General features: G+C 39.8%; 1 protein-coding gene across 1 annotated transcript in view; it reads right to left on the reverse strand.

The window, feature by feature from the left end:
• Positions 1-947: 947 nt before the first annotated feature.
• CCDC88C (coiled-coil and HOOK domain protein 88C) overlaps positions 948-19229 on the reverse strand; it is a 138703-nt gene continuing 120421 nt past the window's right edge. The window contains exons 24-30 of the mRNA XM_089522400.1: positions 17565-17654; positions 14536-14774; positions 8174-8353; positions 7667-7732; positions 7388-7456; positions 6331-6632; positions 948-3585 (exon numbers count right to left, since the gene is read on the reverse strand). Coding sequence (XP_089378526.1) covers positions 2557-3585; positions 6331-6632; positions 7388-7456; positions 7667-7732; positions 8174-8353; positions 14536-14774; positions 17565-17654 — 1975 coding nt within the window. The 3' untranslated portion in view covers positions 948-2556. The remainder of the gene's footprint in view (positions 3586-6330; positions 6633-7387; positions 7457-7666; positions 7733-8173; positions 8354-14535; positions 14775-17564; positions 17655-19229) is intronic.

Raw genomic sequence — 19229 nt, forward strand, 5'->3', positions numbered from 1 at the left:
TAAGAGCAGATACTCTTTCTCAGGTTCTGTAATTTTATTTATTTAATTAATTTATATCCTACTTTTCTCCTGAATGAGACTATAAACATAGAGTGTTCTCTAACTGAAATAGAAAACAAAATGCTTCTTTATCTTATCCAAGCCTGACAGGATAATATGTAACAGATTTGGATAGATATTTGCCATAAAATCATGCACAGCCACTTGGCTCCTCATCTCTAGTGCATAGGCAAAGAATCTCAGGGTGAAAAAATGCTAGTGTGCCAATATCTTCCTCATTTTTATATATGGTTGTGTTGAACTAAATAGCATACTCTGAACAACTATGATTTTGCTCAATGTTATCATCAGGGGCCGCTCCCTCTAACATCAACCTTGTAACATCACCAGGTCCTACTTCCTGGGACATCACAAGTTTCTAAATCTTAGATGTTGGCACAGAGTATGGGATAGTTTTGACCTGGAAACCCTGCATTGCCTTGGAAATTATGTTACTTTCTAGCCTAACCTATTCTACATAGTTGTTACGATGCCTGCGTCAAATGCAAAAATACCACTGTGAACATCTTAGAAGTTCAGCACAGTTAATAAACTGTTCTGCATTCGGACATTGTGAATTACCTGTGCCCTGTCATCCTCTCCCTTTCTCAGTCATCCTTGGGCTTATAAGGAGAGCCCTGCCTGGGATTATTCTAGAACAATAAATAGTTAAATTACTAAAATCAACAAAAACCTCAAAATATGAGTACTGGTTAAAAAAGAATCACTAAAATATTACACACAGTTACAGCCTTTTGCCTCCATAACCACTGTATTATAAACATGGCTGGGGAGAAATACCTAGTACAAAGTTAGGCGGATTCTGTCTGAGAAGGATATGGAAACCAGACTGACACATTCCTACAAATCTTAACATGAGGGAATTAAGGTTGAATGTTATAGGGAAGTGGTACTTTATTCTTTTGAGTTTAAAACAGGTATGAAGTGATGAAATGGCAAAAGATGTGGAGCTTTTTGATTGTGTCAGCTTTTCGGGAGAGGGCAATGTCAATGCATGTAGTATTTCTGAGACATGGGCCAAACTGTCAGAACTGTGTATTTTAAAAAGGCTTTATTAAAGATCATTTTGCTCTTTTCACAATGTGATTCCTACACACTATCTCATTCATTCATGCACACTTGCACATGCAGACACAACAAACACACATCACTAGTTACAATAGTTACAGACTGTGTGGTGTCTCAGTGAAATAAATCATCAAATCAGGAAGACTTCAAATTCTGTTAATCTGTCACAAAGAAAAAGCCTCTTTACAAGCAAAAACATAGAAACACACATACACACAATACATATATATGTATGCATGTAGAGTCAGTTAAACCCATAAAGTGTAAAAAAGACTTCATTGGGCATAAATATGATTCAATAAAAAAGGTTTTTCCTTTTATGTGCATATAAATGCATTTTGGTTTCCACACATGTCAAACCAACTGAGTCAGAAAGCTAGGACTGATATCCTCAACTCTATAGTGAGACACATTTCAGTTGGACAAAGTAGTGTGAGGATTGCAGCAGCCATGAAGACCATCAAAATAATTTGTTGTGTATCATTTAGGATACATAGCAACGGTCCACAAGCAACTTTTTACATTAGGAAGTGAGCAGAATGATGGTATGTATTTTCTTGGCTCACAAAACAGAACCACATTTAATGTGATTTTATGTACACAGTAGTAAACACACCAGTATAGTGCATGAAGAGTCATCATTTAAAAGAGACCTTAGCTACAGTAAGGGTAGTTCCAGTGTATCACAGGAAAACATCAAGCATATATAAAAAAGGCAGCACCTCTACTACACCAGTGTGGGTGCAGCAAAAGAAAAGGAAAGCCAGGATACTTAACAGGCCTCTGATGGTAGCCACAATGAGGGGCTAAAGCAGAAATCTTTATGTCAGGAACAGGAAATATGCTGCCTTCCAGATGTTGCTAGGCTCTAACTCCCATCATCCATTACTACAAGATGCACTGGCTAGTGCTGATGGGAGCTGCAGTCTTAACATCTGGAAGGGCATATGGCTGTCCAGGCCTGCTTTATGCTTGAGACAACCTGCAGCTGAGCAGCAGGTGCCTTAAACAGACCCAAGGAGAAGCCTGCAGATAAGTAAAAGGAATATGATATTTTAAAGTAAGCAAAATATTTGCTGTACTGAGTAGTGTTTCAATAAGGCTTGAACTCAGTAGGCAACACACATACATATGCACAGTTTTCATGTTAATAAAGAATGGCAGGACTGGAAGGAAATACAATGGTGAGTGTTCAAGAGTTCAGCTTAATTCCTGGGCCTGCAAGAGGGCAAGAAAAAAACATGTTTAGGCTGTTCATGTGGTCTTCCTGGCACAAAGCAGCCATGTTTGGCAATTCAATCTTTCAGGTGTATGGTAAGCAACGAGAGGACAGGTAAGAAAACAAACAGGTGAGCTCTGTGTTTAGATCACTTCCCATTTTCAGTAGTGAAGCACATATATACAACTTCAGCAGACGAGGAGAAAGCATCACACACAGCCATATTCATACCAGACAGTCTGCTGATCACCTTGAGTGTCAGGTGAGGCTGGAGGGTTCTTGCAGCTCACTCCTCTGTTTGCTTCCTCAGTGGCCCCTGCTGGAATGTTATTTTCTGGAGATCGGCTCTGGGCTTTAACAAAGGAGGTGTCACTTTGCCCTGGCCCTTGGAGATTGCTCCCCTCTGTACTGCTGGAGACAACTCTGACAGGAGTCACTGTGGCCACTTCCCCAGACCGCAATGCTGATTTGGATTTGATTTTAGAAGTTGCATATTGTGGAGGAGGACAGTGGGGTTCCAAACCTACTGTGGCTCTTTCCTGTGGCTGAGAATTCAGATCATCCTTAGAACTGGTGGGAGAGTAAGAAAACGGAGGGAACAAGAGTGCCCTATCATCTTTTGGAGGTGCTAAAGAGAGGCGTCTAACATCAAGCTGTCGACATCGAGAGTCAACATTTTGCAAAGAACCCACCACCTTTGCAGACTGTGGCCTCTCTCTCAAAGAGACCTGAGAGACAGCAGCTAAAGGGACTTGAGGGGTGTGGCTGTCTAAGTCCTTGCCCATTTGGATATCTGCCGTTGCAGGCTTCGGCAGGCTGTCATAGCGTCTGTAAACCTCTGGGCCAGAGGCTCTGAGGAGGTCTGCAGAAGCCAAGCTGAATGTACGGTTGAGAGATGTACTTTGCCTGCTTGTGGCACTGCACTGCTGAGGCTGTGGCACTTGCCTGGTAGCCCTGTTGGCTTGACTGTGAGGTGCATGAGGAAGCTTGTGGGAGGCTATGGAGTTTGCCAAAAGCTCTGCTTCTGTTGGCCTAAGGTTTGGTTTGACACAGTGTCCAGGCCTAGCTGGCCTTCCATCTTCATCAGTGCTGGGCATCTTAATGGTTGGAGTGACATAGCTGGTAGGTGTCTTCGTTGCCTCCTTCCTATTTGCCTGAGAAAACTGATTTCCAACAGACGGGCACTCATTTGCTTTTTTAAAATAGTCACTTAGCAAGTCATCTTTACTGGATGTCTCCTAAGGAAGGAAAGAAAGAAAGAAGAAAAGAAGGGCTTAATCACATTCATGGCATGTGAAGTTAATGAAATCACTATTAGTATATGGTCACACACAAATGCAGCTCTTAAAAATCTCTCTTTTTTGGCATCAACATATTGGAGCATCTGCAGGTGGCCCTGCCTTGTTCTCCTCAATGGTGATGCATGCATGCAGCCACATCAACATGGTGGTGAGCACGCTGCGCCATCATTGAGGAAAACAGGACTAGAGATCCTAAGGAATTTGCCATCTGGAGTGGATCTGGAATTGAACCTCCACAGATACAAGGATGGACTGAAAGCAAATATAAAAATCTAACAGTTTCAGTGGGCTGTCAAAACTGGTGTCTTCATGAGCAAAATTATTCACTAGAAGTCAAAGTAATGTGCAGTTACAATAGGTGTGTTTCTATTGAAAACCATGGGTGAATTTAATTTCAAGTGGATACACGCCCCACCGCCCCCTGCTTACACAATCCTTGGGAGCTGCCCTCCCATTTTTTGGGTTGCCTTGAGTAAAACCCAGTCCAAAGCAGTGTCTTAAAGCAGTGTCTTTTGGCAGCAATAATTTTTCTATGGGCACAAGAATTCTGATAGCATCTTCTCACCTGTTTTAAGTGTTATTGGTGCAAAATACAAACACTGGCTTTTCTACTGAGATATATGCTGTACATAAGGAGATTGCTGCCTGACCCTTAGTATGTTGATGACCTCTGTATATGATTAAATTATTTATGGGGAGATGAGCAGTCAGTAAAGCATGAATCAGACTTCCACCTTAAATGAACATGCATGCAAATAAATCTTGGGTAACGTGTTCAATATTCTTAAGTTGCAATTGGGGTTAGCAAGATTATTGAATTTGTTGTTGTTTTTCCTTCAGTAGCTTTACACTGCTGCTGTATGTTACATTTCAGAAGAAGGAACTGGCAAAACCTATTCTTTGCCTAAGAAAAACCCATGAGATCCTTGTAGGTCGACAGGCAACTTGAAGGCACAAACACTTAAACAGCTTTACACACGTCGTATGGAGAAAACTCCACCCATCTCTTAGGAGGGAGAAGACAGATGTTGGAAGTCAATTAAACCAGCTAATAGTCACAGGAAATACAAACAAACAGACCAAGAAGCAAAAGGAAAACAAATGCTCCCTGGAAGCAGGAAGAGGGTCTATGCTCTTTCCAGTCACTAATGCACTTTCAGTAAATATTTTTAAAAATCATGCTATGAAAATAATAAAACAATGTAGTATCTTTGTAGGTAGGATCCTGGTAGCTCAGCTCTCATTTTATAATGAAGAGCTTCTCATTTTATGGGGGTTGCAGCCTAATGCAAACATCAGCTTGATAGGATGGAAACCCAAATAACTCAAGGAAACCCAAAGATTTGTCCCTAATCATATGACTGTACTACTGACAATTTAACATATATTACTCCACTCATTACCAGACTCTGGAAGGGAAAATAAACGGAATTCTTTGGAAACTCAAATATCAAGTTGAGCAAAAGGCAGAGATGTGTTTGTTTAAATTATTCATTCCTATAATAACAATGGCAATAACAATAACAAGTACATTTCTATCAGTGCACTTAAGCACTTGCCGGGTACTCATTTTAGCGACCTTGGAAAGATGTCAGGCTAAGTCGACCATGGAGCCTCTGGCTGGTATTGAACTCACAACTTTGCAACTGTGAGTGAGTGACTGCAGCACTGGCATTCAACTACTGTGCCACCAGGGCATAAGAAAATCAATAATTTAATCAATTTTCTCCCTTTTTGTGGGAACATCTTTGAAAGCTGAGCAGTTTTTGGAGGCAATTCTGACAAGTGAAGAGAGCCTCTTTTCCAACTCACCTGCTCCTTGCATCCTTGGGGGATGGACATATAGTAACTGGTCAGAGGGTAAGCTATAGCTGTTGACAATGCTCATTTGGCTTCCCACACCCTGCAAGTTGGTCTGGCTGGCAGGAGGGAGCTGACCAAGGATTGGTGATGGCTATAGCCACTGAAACACCCAGGTTGGCTTCTACTCACATGGGGTGGCAAGTGGGGATGGGGACGAATGAGGACTATTGACAGATATAACTGTTTATGGTACTCATTCAGCTTTCTCCCTAACTTCCTGCTCCCTCCATGTAGTGGAAGGTTGGGAGAAAGTCCACCAAAGATCACAAATTACTAGCCATTGACAATCTTTGCTCACTCCTCCCTGTCCCCAAGTGAGGATTGTCAATGACTCTTGTGACAACTGGTGCACAACAATGTAGGCATTCACAGGTGGCCTCTGAAGGTCTTGGAGGATGACACTGTTGTCATGCCCCTGCTATCAGAACATAATTGTCAATGATCCTCAGTTGCCCCTCGTCCTCCCCCAGTCGCTACCTGGCTATAGTTGGGGGGGGGGGGGCAAAAATATGAGTGGACTATGGGGGTAGTAGCAATCCTTCTATTGAAAAACTCAAGGAAAACAAACCAAAAAGGGAGCTTCAATATTCTCCTCATTGAGGTTTCTGACACTCAGGAACTCTTTTACATCCCACTATTCTTTCCATCCATAGGGTACTCTAATATAATTAATGCTTTAATTTCAATTAATATTGAGCACCATGAATTCTGCCACTGGATCCAAGTGCACATGATCAATAAGCTCTTGCATTGATACTTTTTATTATTATTATTTCTCTCCTCATAGGCAGAAACTTGTATTCTGGATAATTTGCTTACATTTGGTGGAGACAGCCTGTTGCTTTCTTCAAGGAATTCTTCCAGGGTTACCATCTCACTCCCTGGAGAGGCGGATCGGTGCCTAACAGAATGTGTCTGGGCTTGGTTACTTTTCTGAGGTATACCATATGACAAGAAGCTGCTCCTGCTATGGGAGACATTGTGCTTAGTATTTGAGCCCACAATAGCTGAGGAAATGGGACAGAATAGGCCGTCTCTGGATGACCCTGGTGTGTCTTTACTCAGTACCATGTCTTCACTGCTGAGACTCTCTGATCTGCCACGACCACAGTCAAAAGATCCTGCATCAGAAGATTTATAAATATCAAAGTTACTCACTTTTTATTTTGTGAAGAAGGTTTTCTTAAGAACTAAGGAAGTATCTTCCCTAGGGATCAAGGGACACTCTGGTCAGATGGACAATTGGTAATTTAAAATAAAACATATCCTTTGTGTGATAAAGAACAAGACACAATATATGCCTTACCCAGTAGGATTAAGATTTAGTGTAACAGATGTTGGTGACCTACTATGGTGTAGTGGTTTGAGCACTAGATTAGAAGTCTGTGAGAACAGGGTTCAAATCCTCACTTGGCCTTGGTAACTCACTGGATGAGCTTAGGCAAGTCGCACCCTCTCAGCCTCAGAGAAAAACAATGGCCCCATACAGACAGGCCAAAATAAAGCTGCTTTAGGTCACTTTGGAGGTATGCTGTTTACATGATGCATGCATGCTAAGAGGCCAGAAGCTGCACCAAAGCTGTGCTCCAGTCCTTAGGACTGGATCGTGGCTTTTGTGTGGCTTCCGGAGTCTTAGGACGCATGTATCATTTAAAACAGCATACCTCCAAAGTGACCCAAAGCAGCTTTATTTTGGCCTGTCTGTATGGGGCTACTGATAATCCCCCTCTGAACAAATCTTGCTGAGAAAACCTCATGATATGGCAATCCTAAATCAGAAATGACTTGAAGCCACAACAAACAATGTAACAGATGTCCAGAGCAATATTTAAGTGCATATGCCAAATTACAGGATAACAGATAATTATGATCTTACCTTTCAGATTTAGAGACGAGCTTCCAGTGGATAAATTTTCACTATTCTCTAAACTGTTGGGTCTGGATTCTAGGGGTTAAAAAGAGACATGGGCATTAAACAATCTAAGAGGAGTCTGCCTTCTAAACTGGATGAAATAAGAAAAAACCAAAAACTCTAGAATAAAGTCATTGGAGAACAGAAAAAATTTCAGAATAGGGTTTCTCCACTTCTTCTATTCCAAAGCAACCAAATATAAGATGATAAAAAGCAAGAATGAAAAAAGAGTAATTCACTTACTGTGTTGCTTGTTTGAAAGCTCTCCCTCAGGGAAGTTTTCACACAGATTACCATCCGAACTATAGCCTAGATAGAAGAATGTAAGATTTTAGAAGACAACTGTCAATACAGATAGGTAAAACCAGCACACCTCAGAAAGCTGCCTGGAGTCTTGAATTTTTAAATTCTTTTAAAGGTTTTTCTAAACAACAACAAAAACAAACACCTCAAAATGCCTCCTGCATTGCTGTCAGATGGGAGTGGGTGGGTTCTGCCATGATTTTATCCCCAGGGGAGGCTTCTTTTGGACCGGGAAGGATACTGAAAAATTAGCCCCTCCACTGTGGAGGGTGTTAGAAATTTTAAAAAATCGGAAACTATTTCTGAAAAACAAAAACAAAACCCAGAGGTCTAAAATGGCTTTGCAGAGGCCACAGCAGTCTTAAGGTGAAACTTTATCTACCCCTTAAGATGGACACTAGATTCTATTGAAGCAGTAGTCTCTGTGAGGCTAGATGTGCTACACACCTTTGGGTCTGTTTTGTAGTCTAGATGTGGGAGTAGAAGCTGAAACAGCCAGGTAAGTGGCTGATGCAGAATAAGTCCTGGAACTTGGCTCTACATGGCACTGTTTGATAGTAGATTCTGCTGTGTTTTCGATGTGGTCATTGCTGCCTCCATAATGAGAAATCCTCTTCTGTTTTGAATCTATTGATGTTGAGTGGTAAAAGACAGGAAAACAAAGGGGAAAAGACAATAAACTACCCCAAAGCTAAGTTCAGAGTGTTCCATTATCTTATAAATGCAGCAAGCAGGCACATTACAATCAAACATAAGATGCATTACTACACAAGCTGTTTCTTTAAAGGTTAGCACCAGAGAGAGAGAGAGAGAGTAAGTATATGTTTGCTTCCAATTTTGCAACTAGACAACTATGCAATAGGAAGCTAATGAGGGACAGGACAAGAAAGGAGAACATTTTTACTACATATTATTATGAAAGAGGAAGAAACATACAGAAATAATGGGGTTGGGAAAGCCACATAAATGCTTTTGAGACTCTAGCCTATGCCCATTTTATTTTAGAATAAACCATACTGAAGGATCAGATTGTACAATTGCTACTTCCTTGAATTTAATCATAAAGGTCAAATAAAATGTGATGCTAAACAAATAGGATGGATTGTACTAAATACTGTTTAATTTGAAAGCATGTTTTTAACATGGTATCACTTAAGATGAGATTTTCACTTATAAATTGAATCTGGTACCTGAATCATTAATTGCAAAAATTATTTGCCATAGTAATAAGGGAGAATTCATTAAATAATTCAGGGTCTTGGAAGCCTTAAGGCTCCCAAAGGAAAAATGGGAAGAAATATGCAAATTCAATATTTCAACATGAGCTTTGATGAGAAGCAAGCTTTCACATTTCAACTGTTGTTTTTAGAGCTATTCTTCATGGGCAAAGGCACTAAATCCCTGAAAAATAAATAGAATGTGGCACAAGTAACAAATGGCTACTGTAGACAACAGAGTGAACAGGTTAGTACTGAAGACAGATTAATTACAAAGTATATTAAAGAAAGTCTGAAAAGAGAGTCAGGATGTTGTGCTGCTTATCCAAAATTACCTCCATGTGAGTGTATGGTGCAATGGGAGAATAATTAGGATATTGTACAAAGGCAAAATAGCATCACCTGGGCAGGAAACTATGCTGGACCTTATCTAACGTGTCCCACATTCTAAAAACTTGTGGAAACATCCAAGCCAAACCCATTCACTATTTAAGCTTGCAAGCCAAACTTTCAGTTTGCTGTTCAGTCCAAGAAAAAACACTACCTATTCTATGCTATAATAATAATATGTAGTATACATATTAATATCCTCAACTGGAGAAGGAAAGGAAAGAAACAGCGAAGACAGTTTAATAACACTGCTTGTTAGGCACATGTTAAAGGATGGCCGTCTTTTGAAATGCAAAGTAATTCTAACACTGCTAAGCATAGATGGAAAGGTGTTTGCTCACAGCACAACTGTGATGGCACTTGTTCACTGCTGAAATCAGAATACTGCACCTTGTCATAACATTACTCAAGATGGCATTTTCCAAAAGTGAGGCAAATAGACTAGGCAATCAAATGATATGTGGATTAAGATGTCAAACTATTATAGGGAGTATGTGTCCTGTATCTTCATGCCTACATTGCAACATTATCAGAACACAGTCAAATGGCATCTTGGGAAGAGAGTGTACTGCAAAGTCTCAGCTGGATATAAGAACTCCTTTATACAGAACATTGTACAGAACATGCAAATATTATTAAGAGGATGCATTGCCTGCAACATAGCAGCAAAAGCTTGTTTTTACATTTGGATAGGACATGAGGCACGCCAGCAACTGCAAAACATTACTGAAGCACACAGCAAGTTCACTTACTTAAGATGTGCACCATCACCAATACTGTAAACATATATGGGCACAGTATGTCATGGGTCTCATTCAGTATACTTGCAATGATGAAATTATCCTGATTATACAATAAAAAACTTTTCATCTTAAGGGTGGGGAGAAATGTAGTTCGTGTTGACTCGATCTGGTCTTGGATTTAGTTCATGTCTGTAATATGATGAGCATCTATGGGTTTGTGTGTAGACAGGTTAAGGCCCAATTTAAAACCAAAACAAAATAGAAAAGCATAAAATAAATGAGAAGAGAGGTGTTAGGAATCCCCCGTTTCCGAGAAAGAAAGTGGTTCATTAGAAGAGGATGGGATGTCAGAAGACGACCAGAACCAGAGGCGATTAGAGACAGATGGATGATTCGATGGAGACTTAGGAGACTTTTCTTTGGGCTTGCTGGTGCTTCTCAAAAAGGCAATCTTTTTGCGTTGAGCAGCTAATTGTTATCACCCAGAGATCCCGAAAAGAAGAAAAAAAGGTAACAGAAATAACTAAAATGCATTTCAAACATCTAAACATAAAAAGGGGTAATTTTCTACAGCAACTACTAAATTAGTTAAGGGATTAGAATAAGAATAAAGCACAGCATCAACCTTTAGTGTGTACAATGAAAGCAGACACTGTAAGTTCATGTACAATTCTTTATCAAGGGATTGTAGGAAATAAAAACAACATTTCATATAATTCTAGTTTCAGATATGCTTGTTTTTCATTACTTTAATATTTTCCACAAAACAAACACAATTTTCTTGAAAAATAGATTGTTGTGACCTAATATGACCTTCCTCTATGATGGGGATATTTAGATTGTGTGTAATGTTTCATATGGAAGTATTTTGGTGCAGATTGGAGATTGTGGGTAGTTTTTCCACAAGAAAGACAGAGCCATAAACCACACCCTGGTTTTGGTTTATGTCACCTTCTTGTTGGAAGAGACAAGCCAAAGCTCCTGCTTTAGCCATGAAAATACACCTTAGAGCCTTGTTTGCATAGGTCTTTGTCTGCAGGAGCAATCAAGGATCATGCATGTGAATGCTGTTGAGAAACAATAAGCCAAGATTCTCCAGAATACTAGTTTATTGTGGCATCTTAACATGGTCATTTTCATGTGTCATGTACACAATTTTTTTTCTTTTTAGGAATTTGTGTACTTTCAAATCAGTTACCAGGGTAGTTTACAAATCAAATGATAAAAACATATCAATACAAAAGTACAAACAAAACATCAAAGACAGTACTGGTGGGAAGTAACTTCTTAACATGAATACACAACTAGTATGTGCAAAGGAAAACTGGTTGTTGTAGGGTCACACATGAAGATCTACATGATGGTTTCATACCAGATTCTTCACAGAATTATATAAGTTGTGAGGCAGTTCTAAGATGTATAGTGGGAATGGTGTAGGGAATGTGTTGGGTGAGGTTGTAAATCCACAGCTCTCCAGAGCCCAAGGCACCCTCTCCCCAAATTGGCTGATGAACTATAACAGGGAGGGAGAAACCTCAGGCAATGAGGCCAATTCAGCCCTCTAGGTCTCCCGCCTAGGTGGACACATCTCTTCCATCTTGATACAGCATTTGGTGATTTTCAAGGTTTTCCATAACTCCTCTCAATTCTAAAAGTGTTGAAATGCCTCCTCTAAAGGTCTGTTAGTGTAAGTCCAAGCTTTAATCTAAAACATGCTGGTATTTGGGTCCTAACCATTTGTCTTTGTTCCTGCTCATTACTGAAACACAGATTATGTAAATTTCTTTGATATTTTGAGTTGATATAGAAGAAATTTCCTCCGTTGTTTTAAAGGTCCCAGGGAAGGTAGGGGAAAGCAGAAACTGCAGGAGACCCTGTCTTCTACCATGCTCGGCTCATGCCAACAAGGCTGTGGATCTGTCAGAGGCTCCAGGGTTGGAGCTCACTGAAATCACAGGATTGCCCCACTTGTGGAGCGTATTCACAGATGTTTTACTATACATGTCAATTTTGTTTTTGCCTTCGAATAAATGTAATTATTTAAAACTTTCTGCAAGTTCCTTTTACCTCTAAAAATTGATTACTTGCTTTATTTCAGTATATCCTGCCCCAAATATTTGAGAGAGAGAGATGATTATGACATAGGAATCACCACATTATCAATATCAAGTTGCTTGAAAGAGATTATGTATCCAGCTTCATTTACAACATTTCCTTGACTTAAAATTCTGAATCTGTACTATTGTTTCTTTTCCACTTGCTCCCTCTGCTGTTACCAACTTAGATGAGAAAACACCAAACTGCAGAAAGAGAAAATTATATAATTTTCTAGATGAACCTAAGATTCATTTTCTTTGTGGAAAGTTCCCATAAAGTAAACAATTTTCATCAACTCATAGAGAAACAGGTATTATTAGGCAAAATATAATAATATTAAAAAAATTGATACAAGTAGTATCTAAAAGATAGAATTTCACAAATATGTAGAACCATATATACAGTCGCCCCTCCTTATCCACTGATTTTTTTATATACTGATTCAAGCATCTACGGCTTGAAAATATTATAAAAAAGTATACATTCCAAATAGCAAATCTTGATTTTGCCATTTTATATGAGGGACACCATTCTGCTATGCCACTGTATTTAATGGAACTTGAGCATCCACAGATTTTGTTATCCATGGCGGTTCCTGGAACCAAATTCCAGGGGATAACAAGGGCCCACTGTACTAGAATATATGGCAACATCATCTTTTTGTGGGTTTTTCAGGCTATGTGGCTGTGTCCTGGAAGAGTTTGTTCCTGATGTTTTGCCAGCATCTGTGGCTGGCATCTTCAGAGAATGCTGGCATGGGAGTGAGTGGGGTATATATATGCTGTGTGACCCTTGGTTGAGTGGAAGTGATTTACATGTTAATCTCTGTGTTGGTCTGTTGTTGAATGGCAGGGTGTCTATTTAATTAATGATCCATTGTCTGCTGGGAAATCCCCCCCCCCCCCCCGACCCTGGCTGGTTTTCATCTGCATGGGCTGGATCTTGATTTTGGTGTTTTTCCAACATCATTATTAAACAGTCCAGGAATTAATGCATTAATGTAATAATGTACAGACCAGCTTTTTGTCATATTTGTGCCAAAGGAAGTTTACAATAAAGAAGAAATCTAAGACACTTAAAGATCTAGCATATTCATTTTGTCTATGGTTATTATTATTATTATTAACCTTTATTTATAAAGCGCTGTAAATTTATGGTTAGAGACAAATTTGCATAATGCAGAGCAGGAATTAGTATCTTTTTTAAAAAACACTCAAAATCTACCCTCTTATGTGTCTAGGAATTTTTTGCAATAATATCCCCTGGAAATGTTTTTTTTTTTTGTTTGTTTGTTTCCAAACAAGAGTGTCTAGTTTTTTTCATAACAAGAAATTATTAGAAATTACCCACTGTTTAGAAAAGCCCCCATGGGCTTAACACAGTTAGGTGGCGGCAAACATAAACGTGACAAAATTGCCACCATATCCCCTGAGGAAGGGACTTCAGCCTGTGACTGTCTGCAGCTCCAGAGCAGTGTTTATGTGCCTCTTGGGGAGTGGTGTCTGGGGTGGTGTACAATTCACTGCCTGAATCAAGAGGTTTACCCCATCTCATGGAAAGGCCAGTCCCGTTCTTGTGGGGTATGCAGTAAGTTCTCAATTACACTTTCCCACAAAGAAAGACTATGCCTCTCTGAGATTGGGAAGAAGGTGCTCCATAGCAAAAGCCTTCTTCCTTTTGGAGAATGGTCTTTATTTTTGAACATATGGAATTCAGAGATGAGCTTCACTGATACACCTTAATGCCCTGAAAGATGGCTAATCAGAAGTATTTTAACCCGGTATCAGTTTGGACAGCTTAAAAGTATTGTTTTAAAAAAAAAAAAAAAATGCAAATTTTATACCTGAACAGAGAACAAATGTGGTGTAGTGGTTTGAGCATTGGGTTATAACTTTGGAGACTAGGATTTGATTCCCAACTCAGCCATGGAAACTTGTTAGGTGACTCAGCCCTCCCGCAGAAAATCCTGTGACAGGTTTGTTTTAGGGTCACTATAAGTTGGAAATGACTTGAAGGCACATGGCAACAATACATTAACATTTTTTTTCAGGGCAAACTCCAGACAGAGTGGCATGCTGAGGCCCCAAGGCTAGAAAGGCCCTCTGAGGAATGCTATAGTAAGAGTATACGGGATTGATTCTATGCCCTTTTGAAAGTCCTTCAGACTGTTAACTGTTCTCTCCTTCAAAAAAGAATCGTTAAAAAAAAGAATATGGCTAGCTCTCATTTTTTTCCCATGACTTTGGTGGCATTTTGGCATGCTTAATTTTGACTGGAACACAGCTCCAGCAAAGTATTCTAGCATAATCTAACAGGAAATGTCTACTTTGACTAATTAGCCATTCAGTGCAGCACCACTTACCTTTGTTGACAGGTCCACTGTTAGGTTCTTTATCTTCCAAGGAAGTGGACTCTACAGAGGTGTTCTCCAGACTCTCTTGCTGTTTGGAAAGCTGTGTAGGAGGTGGTGATCCTGCTGTCTCTGTGCTTTCTGACTGCCATGGAGGGCTTTCTGCTGAAGATTTCAATCTCTCTCTCGTAGCCTCTTTCTTTGGTTTTATAAGTTTAACCAAGGCTTTAGCTCCTATCCAGTGGTTTTTCCTGATGTTGGAAAATTTTACAGAGGGAAAAATCAACAATAGTTTTGTTTAAAGTACAAACAACGACAACGACAACAACAACAAGAATATATTTCTTTCTTGCTTCTTCTCAAGGCAGGTTACAGCATATGAAAACACAAAACACATTTTAAAAGAAAACACATAAAACCAACAGTTAAAATAGTAGTAAAAGCTTTCCTACATATTCTTGTTTTTCACCAGCAAGTAGTACTAAAAACTGGGAAAGTGTTATTGCAGGTAAATAAATTGGGGAGTTTTATGATGGAGAAGAAGTTGGGATGAATTGTGGAAGACAAAGGTCATGCATCAAATATTGCCAAAAGGTCCAGAAAAGCCTTGCGATAACAAAGATGTAGTTATAAAGAGAGGCAGCATGATGTAATGGTTTGATTGTTGGACTATGGCTCTGGAGACCAGTGTTTGATTCCTCACTCAGTCATGGTCTTTAGTTTCGGATTGTGGGAGAAAGGTAGGATATAAATCCTTGAAATAAATAAAATATAAATTTAGTTTAGTTCTGCATTATAATCAGAATGAAGGCATCCAGAATGGCAGTGATTTCACTAATTTTATTAAAATTCCTCTGGGAGAAAGTTGGCAGGTTATGATAGGGCACAACCAATTTCCTTACAAGTTAACCTCTTCTCTGCTTACTGCTGTGCTCCATAATAAGCTTCAAATGTCAAAGACATAGCTATGGTAGTCTCTTTCAGCATAAACAGATATCAAGGAATCCTATAGCACCTTTGAGACTCAGAAAAAAGATTATCTCTTACATAAGCTCTTGTGGACTCCATATGAAGTGAATTTATAACTTTTTTTAGCTTCAGATTTGTTAAATATGGCGCAGTACACACCGCCAATAAGCATACCAGCTCCGATACTAGGGTTAGGGACCGCGTGGCAACCGCACGGTCCCTAACATATGTACTGGTGTCATTACATTGGCGGCGTCCCGTGTACATCGGGGCCACCATTGTGATGTAAGTGCTGCACGTCGCTTACATCGCAAGTGTGCCAATGGCACACATGCGACGTCACTGCGGCGCTGTAAAAAAACCCTGGAAATACCGGGTTCTTTTTGCTCAACAGTGACGGCACGCTGTTTGGGGGTTGTGCCGTCCCTGCAGAGAAAAAACAGGCACCGGTAGGCCGCCGTTTCTCAGCGGTCTGTCCCGGGCCATTAGCTCTTATCCCAGCTCTGCAGCATGGTTCTCATGATTATGTGAGGTGACAGATCCCCAGAGCCCCATAGTCCCAACCTTTGAGTTCCCATTGCCCTTTTATCCCCAAAGGTCTATCCCTAGATCTGGTGTTTAGGCCCCAAAGGGACCACTCTATTGTACAACCGGCTCTGTTTATTGTTGGATTAGATTTGGTAATGCATGTCTGAGTCTCCTCATTATTTCTTTATCCAGACAGAGATGTAGGAAAAAAACTGGTTGCGCAGTGGTTAAATGCCTGTACTGCAGCCATTCACTCAAAACCACAAGGTTGCAAGTTCAAGACCAGCAAAAGGGCCCAAGCTCGACTCAGGCTTGCATCCTTCCGAGGTCGCTAAAATGAGTACCCAGATTGCTGGGGGCAAATTAGCTTACTTGCTAATTAGCTTACTTGCTGTTCACCGCTATGATCTTTGGAATAGTGGTATATAAATGAAACAACAAAACAAAACAAAAAACTGAATAACAATTACGCTAGCATTATGTTGGCTCCATATGCAATGCAACATTTTTTTTATTAAAAACAAAGTAACATTGTTCCCTGAACATTTCCCACACCTTCAGCTCCCATCAAACAAACATTCCTATCTGGTCTTCATCAGCCCTATCTCTATTTGTGTCTAGCACTATCTCTGTCTGTCTTAATATTTAGCTTATTCTTATCTGCTCCCTGTAACTATCTGTAATTTTAACTAGTCCTATGTGACAGTTTAATAGACAAGCCTCTAATTGTACAGTATTTCCCCTATAATCCCACCCCCAACAACCTGAAGCCTGTGATTGTCGGACTTTAAACAGATCAAGAAGGCTAATAGTTTAACTCTTTACTTCATGTGACCTGGTATACAAACCAGGAAAGCTTCCATTGTCTATACGAATAGGAGGAAGAGTGTTTGGATGTTTCTGGAATATAACTTGCATGCTCCTCCATCATCCTGTGCTGTTAGGGCTGATGTGTGCAAGGCTAAGAGGCAGTTCAAGGATGGGAAATATGTAGCCTTCCAGATGTGCCATGGCATACAAACCAGGAAATTTCCATTGTCTATGAGAAGGAGAGGAAGAGTGTTTGGATGTTTATACCTTGCATTCTCCTTCACCACAGTTTTGCTGTTAGGGCTGATGAAAGGTACAGTGCAACATTTGGAAGGCCGCATATTCCTCATCCTTGAACTGTAATTTTCCTTTTCATACACACTGGGAAATTATTATTAATATCCCTGGAACATACCACAATATGTCCTGGCTTGTCCAAAGGCATTAATAATAGTTTCCTGATTTTTGTGAATCAGGAAACTAGCTAAAGAAGGAACTCCTGTTTTGTTCAGTTGCTCAAAAGGAGAAAATAAGTATGTATAAAACATGGCTTGTTCATATTTTGGCTTATTTCTTGAGCTTCAATAAAGTTTCATCTGTTTGATAAAGAGAATACAGTCAATTACAACCTTTCTATTTATAAGGTGATTGTATACAAGTTATTTTCACACAGATAAAGGATGTTCTGCACACAACTGGCTTGTACCTGTGTAATTTTAGATTGCAAAACTTACTTTTTAGGAGTTGGATCATAAAACTTATACTGATCCATTATTTTCTCCTCCAGTTTTTCTTTGTGTCTCCTTAAGGCATTTAGTTTATCACTGTTGACAACCAAAGAAGAGGAAAAATTATTTAAAGCATGTTACTTGCTCAAATTTGAGCAACTAAATCTCTTGAACTGTCACAATTTTCCAGAACAAAAGTCAGTATCCATGAAGGAAACATCTGATGCAGTGAAAAACTCCTCTGAAGTAGCATCCATCACACAGAAAATGTAATTAACAACATGATTAAGCTATTTAGAAGTTTTGATTGCTAGGACAAATACCAAGCTAGTTTAATACGCAGATAAAAAGGGAGGAAATACAAATATCAATGCTTGTTTCACTGCAATGTTGTTTCTAAGAACTATCTATTCAGATTGATGAAATCAGCAGCAGCTCCATGAAATGTCGTGTCCAACCAGAGCTTGGAATTAACTTCTCAGTTAACTCCTTTAGTTATTAATTCACCATTTTCTGGTGAGTTCATTCAACTTTCTAGATTCACAAATTAATGCTGAAGTTTAGTTTAAAATATGCATTAGTGAACCAGGATGTTAGAAAGTGTGGGTGACTCTCTCTCCATCACATTCAGTAAAACAGAAAGGCCTGCTACTTTAGAACTGTTAGAATTGGAGGAAATGTCTCATATGCCTTCATTGTTATTACTTTTGGGGGGGTAAGACAAGAGTGAGGGGGAAGGGGAAGAGAGAAAACTCTAGAATCCAGGCCAGAAAGTTGAGCTTGTGGAGCAGACAAACAACTAAGAATGGGAAAGAAGAAGAAATAATGAAAAAGAAGAAAATGAGCTGAGGTGGCACAGTGGTTAAATGCCGGTACTGCAGCCACTCACTCACAGTTACATGGTTGAGAGTTCGATATCAGCCAGGGGCTCCAGGCTTGACTCAGCCTGGCATTCCTCCGTGATTAAATGAGTACCCAGTTTGTTGGGGGCAATTAGTTTACACATTGTAAACCGCTTAGGGAGTGCTTACGTGCACTGATAAGCAGTATAGAAATGCACATGTTATAGCTATTGCCATTGTTATTGCAGGAATGAGTAATTTAAATAAGCACATCTCTGCCTTTTGCTCAAAGCTATGGCTTTGGAGGAGAATGGGGTGGGAGGGAGTGATTTGTTCCCTCAGTAGGAGACCAGGGCCCTCAAGCAGCCATAGTATTTCAGAATGTTCCCCATCAGCCTGTATGAAAGGAAAGTGGACTTTCTCGTGGGTGTGTGGGTATATTGTGCTGTTATTCAGTAACCTCTGACTCTGTTGATTATGCCCTTGAAGGTTTCTATTATATATTATAGTACAGAATACAATTATTACATAATTTTATTTCAGCCTTTCAGAATGTCCTTTTAGGCATGGGGGCTTCACAGACCTGAATGGCAGGTGCTCCCATAAGTGCATATGAAAGAAAGGTTTTTGCAGTGTTTTCTAGGAGGTGAGGGTGCATTGCAACTCTGTTCTGTTATTTCTCTCCTGCAGACTATATTCTAGATTGATTTCTACTGTGCATACAGTGGGCCCTCCCCTTACGTGGGGGGATTCATTCTGGTTCACCCTGGGTTAAGGGGAGATCCGTATGTGCTCAAGCCCCATTAGAAGTAACGGGGCTTGTGCCCAC

Source organism: Sceloporus occidentalis, unplaced genomic scaffold (genome assembly GCF_023333645.1).
Source record: "Sceloporus occidentalis isolate IW3139 unplaced genomic scaffold, rSceOcc1.0.p SCAF_4, whole genome shotgun sequence".
Taxonomy (NCBI): domain Eukaryota; kingdom Metazoa; phylum Chordata; class Lepidosauria; order Squamata; family Phrynosomatidae; genus Sceloporus; species Sceloporus occidentalis.